Source organism: Lotus japonicus, chromosome 5 (genome assembly GCF_012489685.1).
Source record: "Lotus japonicus ecotype B-129 chromosome 5, LjGifu_v1.2".
NCBI lineage: Eukaryota > Viridiplantae > Streptophyta > Magnoliopsida > Fabales > Fabaceae > Lotus > Lotus japonicus.
This window is the reverse complement of record NC_080045.1, coordinates 64,112,884-64,116,429: the sequence shown is the minus strand read 5'-3', so window position 1 is coordinate 64,116,429 and position 3,546 is coordinate 64,112,884. Positions and strand designations below refer to the sequence as shown.

The following is a 3,546-nucleotide window of genomic DNA, read 5'->3' as shown; positions in this document are numbered from 1 at the left end:
ACTGCACCAGTCTCATTCAGCAACAGCACTTGATCAATCATCAATGTGCTTCTTCCTACTTGAGAGGAGAATTTTAAGACTCGTTCAAGACTAGTATTTTATTGCAAATCAAGACCTTGAGCTGTGTCCTCTTAAATTATAAGTGGCCCCATCAAGGACTAGTGCAAGTTAATCTCAGGGTGGTATCAGTATTTTGTCCTTACCTTACCAATCATGAATAGAATCTTTTTCAATATCCCTTTTTGGCATTACCTCAAGTTGTTGGGTATAAATACACTACTGAAACTCTCACTTTTATTCTCATCAAAGCATTTAAACAAAATCAAGCTCCTTCATTTGTTCTATATACTAACACACTAGAAAAAGAGGGAAATGGAACCTATTCAGTTAATTTCTGAAGAATGGGGTTCTCTTAGTGGACTTTACACAGCTGAGGAAGCTGACTTCATGGCCCAGTTGCTTGGTGGCAACTATTCTGTCACAGACAAGCACTGTGGAAATCCCAGTTTTGGCATGCCAATGCCATCTTCTACCATTTGGCATGGTCATGAATCCACAACACTGACCTTGACAAGCACCAATAGCAATTCATATTTTCCTTCAAATGTCACAAATACTAATTTTCTCAGTTTCTCCCAAGGGAGTACCTCCAGCACTGATAGTGGTAGTTTTCAATGGAATGACAAGTTAACCCAACAGATTACTCAAAGCATTAATGAAGAGTCAGGGAGACAGGTTCTTACTGAGAACAATTTGCAGGCTAAGAGGGAGTATCATGAAATGATGGTTTCTGAACCTGCAGAAGAGGAAAGAAGCAGAAACCTGGAGAACCCAACAAAAAGATTTAGGAACTCAATAGAGGTAATAAAATAGTACTTAGGTGACTGCATTTCTATTCTTCCTTTAGAATATGAGTTATGTTGTTTACTTATGTGGGATTCTGATTTCTGATCATGATTTTATTATGTAGGACTTTAAAAACATGAGGAATGCTATGCCCATAAGCAATAATGAAGAGGGTAGAGGAGCATGCCTCCAAAGCAGTTGTTTTTCACAAGTTGACTCTAATGCTTCTTTGGAGTTAGTAAGTGGAGGAGCAACTTCAAGTATGACCCCAAAAGATCCTGAAGCTCCTAAGTTATATGGAAAATCAAGAGCCACTAGTGGTCCTGCCACTGATGCACAAAGCATATATGCAAGAGTAAGTGCACGTTTTGAAATCATTCTATACCATTGATTCTGAAGTCAAAATCAATTATGGGAAGAAGCACCTGTGAGTAGCTTCCAAATGACAGAATTGATTCTGAGAAAAAATAAGTTGATCCCAACATGCTATAAGTCCACTTTGAAGGGAAATTCTTGATGAAGAATTAAACATGTATTTGTAATCTTGTTTTTGCTCTCAGCTAAAAAGTTTTATCTCTTCCCTTTTGCAGAAGCGAAGAGAAAGAATAAATGAAAGGTTGAAAATACTGCAAAGCCTTGTCCCCAATGGAACTAAGGTAGCTTTCTCTATGACACTTGAATAACTACTACTCAATTATTGATGAAGTGTTCATAGTCTCAAGCTTTCTTTCTTGGTGAATTGTAGGTGGATATCAGCACCATGCTTGAGGAAGCTGTTCAATACGTGAAGTTTTTACAGCTCCAAATTAAGGTAACAATTTTACTACTTCTTATTTTAAAAATATAATGATTAATTCATTGGTGATTTCTAATTTTTTGATTTGGGTGGAACAGGTTTTGAGCTCGGATGATATGTGGATGTATGCTCCGATTGCTTACAATGGAATGGACATTGGATTAGATCTCAGTAGTTCTCCAACTAAAGGAAGATGAGTGTGTTGAGAACAGAGCAATTACAGAGGATAGAGCATTTCATTAGCTTAATCATATTTATATTGGGTTCATTTGTATAAATAGGATTAAATCCTGCAAACTATGGTCAAACAAGCCTATTTTTGCTTTTGGGTAATGTTTTAAAAACAAAACTATTCATGATTTAATGGTTCAAATATTGTTGAACTATGATGTAATTAGTAGAAATTAAATATCTGCTAATCTTATATCAACTAATAAATGATATAAATTAATAATAAATAAAGTTTAAATTAATTTTAACATATAAATAACTATTATATATTTGTAACATAAAAAGTAAAAATAAATAGATAAATAAAGGCAAATTATATATATATATATATATTTGCAATTTGATATTAATTTTAATTGTGTATGTAAAATCTCCCGTCAGGTGAGTTAGCTCTAAGATGTGAATATTTCCAACTCGATGACCGACTTACATGAAAAAACACATATTTTAGAATGACGAGGTTTTTTTTATCTAAAACTCTGGGCATTAACCATGGTGCCGCTCCATGCAAGCCTCTCGTTGTGTCGATGGTTCTCAAGAAATGTGTTGCCTATGACATGAGTGTCTTTCTGTGAGTACAACATGTCTTTCCCCTCAGGCTCCATTTATCGTTGTTGTTTTAAGGTCAATCTATTCACATGTCTAGAGTACAATTTTTTATGGAATAGAATTTCTGAAAAATATGAATAATATCCGCAATTCAATATACATGGATATGAATCTTATATATGTCTTTCCTTCTCTTCTTTTTGATAGATTTTCTAATTGTTTTCCCCTACCTCTGCTGCATCAAAAACTAAATCACAAGCTTCTGATAAAAAACGAGCTCTATAATTTCCAATGCTCCAATCAAGTCCATATACTTTTATAATTAAAAATTATGATCTAGATATTTACCGGTATCTAATGATCAACAAAATATTACTAACTTGATCATAATTTTTTATGTTAATGACATGTTAAGAGGATCTATGTAATATTTCAAGTCAAATTTTTTTATCTAAAAAAACATTTTTCATAGTTATAGGATAAAAGTTAATGCCTTAATTGCATTGGTTTAACTTTGAAAATAGATGGACATAAATGAAGTAAGGATGGAACTCATTGGTTCAACCCACATTACACACTAAAAGAGACGCGTGGGTTGGAGTTCCAAACCCACCACCTCGCTTTGATTTGCCCTGCATAACCATTATGGAAATGAGTTAGGGCAGAACGATACCGATTAGCTAGCCTATAGGGTTCCTTTTTTCCTTTTATAATTTGCTCACTTAATTTTTTTTATAGCAATTTTGGGTGGATCAATCTGCCTCGCATGGAGAATTAAACTCACAATTTATTTTTTTACCTGCCAACTCGTCAACCCACATTAGGGCGGGTTGTTCATCCACATGTTTTTTTGTCACTTCATCACACATTTTTATTGTGGTACAATCATGCCTAAATATTTTTAATTTATATTTTCTGAAATCATTGCATCTCCAACATAAGTGAAGTCCATGATCAATGTCTCCCTTATGAATTTCCCCTGTTTAACCCGTGTGTCAACCTGATCAATCAATCACAAAAGAAACCTACATGGATAGGATACATCCCCTTCAGTCACAAAAGATTGGAGATTAAGAAAGTGCTCTTCAATGTCTTCATGACAATATAGGTCGGATCATCTGATA

At 34.3% G+C, this 3,546-nt stretch overlaps 1 protein-coding gene across 1 annotated transcript; it reads left to right on the top strand.

The window, feature by feature from the left end:
* The first annotated feature begins 323 nt into the window (after positions 1 to 323).
* On the top strand, positions 324 to 2,028 carry LOC130720086 (transcription factor bHLH84-like). The gene is made up of 5 exons (XM_057570689.1): positions 324 to 861; positions 971 to 1,201; positions 1,437 to 1,502; positions 1,592 to 1,657; positions 1,741 to 2,028. Exons 1-5 carry the CDS (start codon positions 373 to 375, stop codon positions 1,837 to 1,839), a joined length of 951 nt encoding a protein of 316 aa, XP_057426672.1. The 5' UTR covers positions 324 to 372; the 3' UTR covers positions 1,840 to 2,028.
* Positions 2,029 to 3,546: the final 1,518 nt, after the last annotated feature.

Coding starts and splice junctions, on each gene's coding strand:
- LOC130720086 (XM_057570689.1), top strand. CDS start 373: ATGGAACCTATTCAGTTAATTTCTGAAGAATGGGGTTCTCTTAGTGGA. Junction 862..970: donor GATTTAGGAACTCAATAGAG/GTAATAAAATAG, acceptor TTTATTATGTAG/GACTTTAAAAACATGAGGAA. Junction 1,202..1,436: donor CACAAAGCATATATGCAAGA/GTAAGTGCACGT, acceptor TCCCTTTTGCAG/AAGCGAAGAGAAAGAATAAA.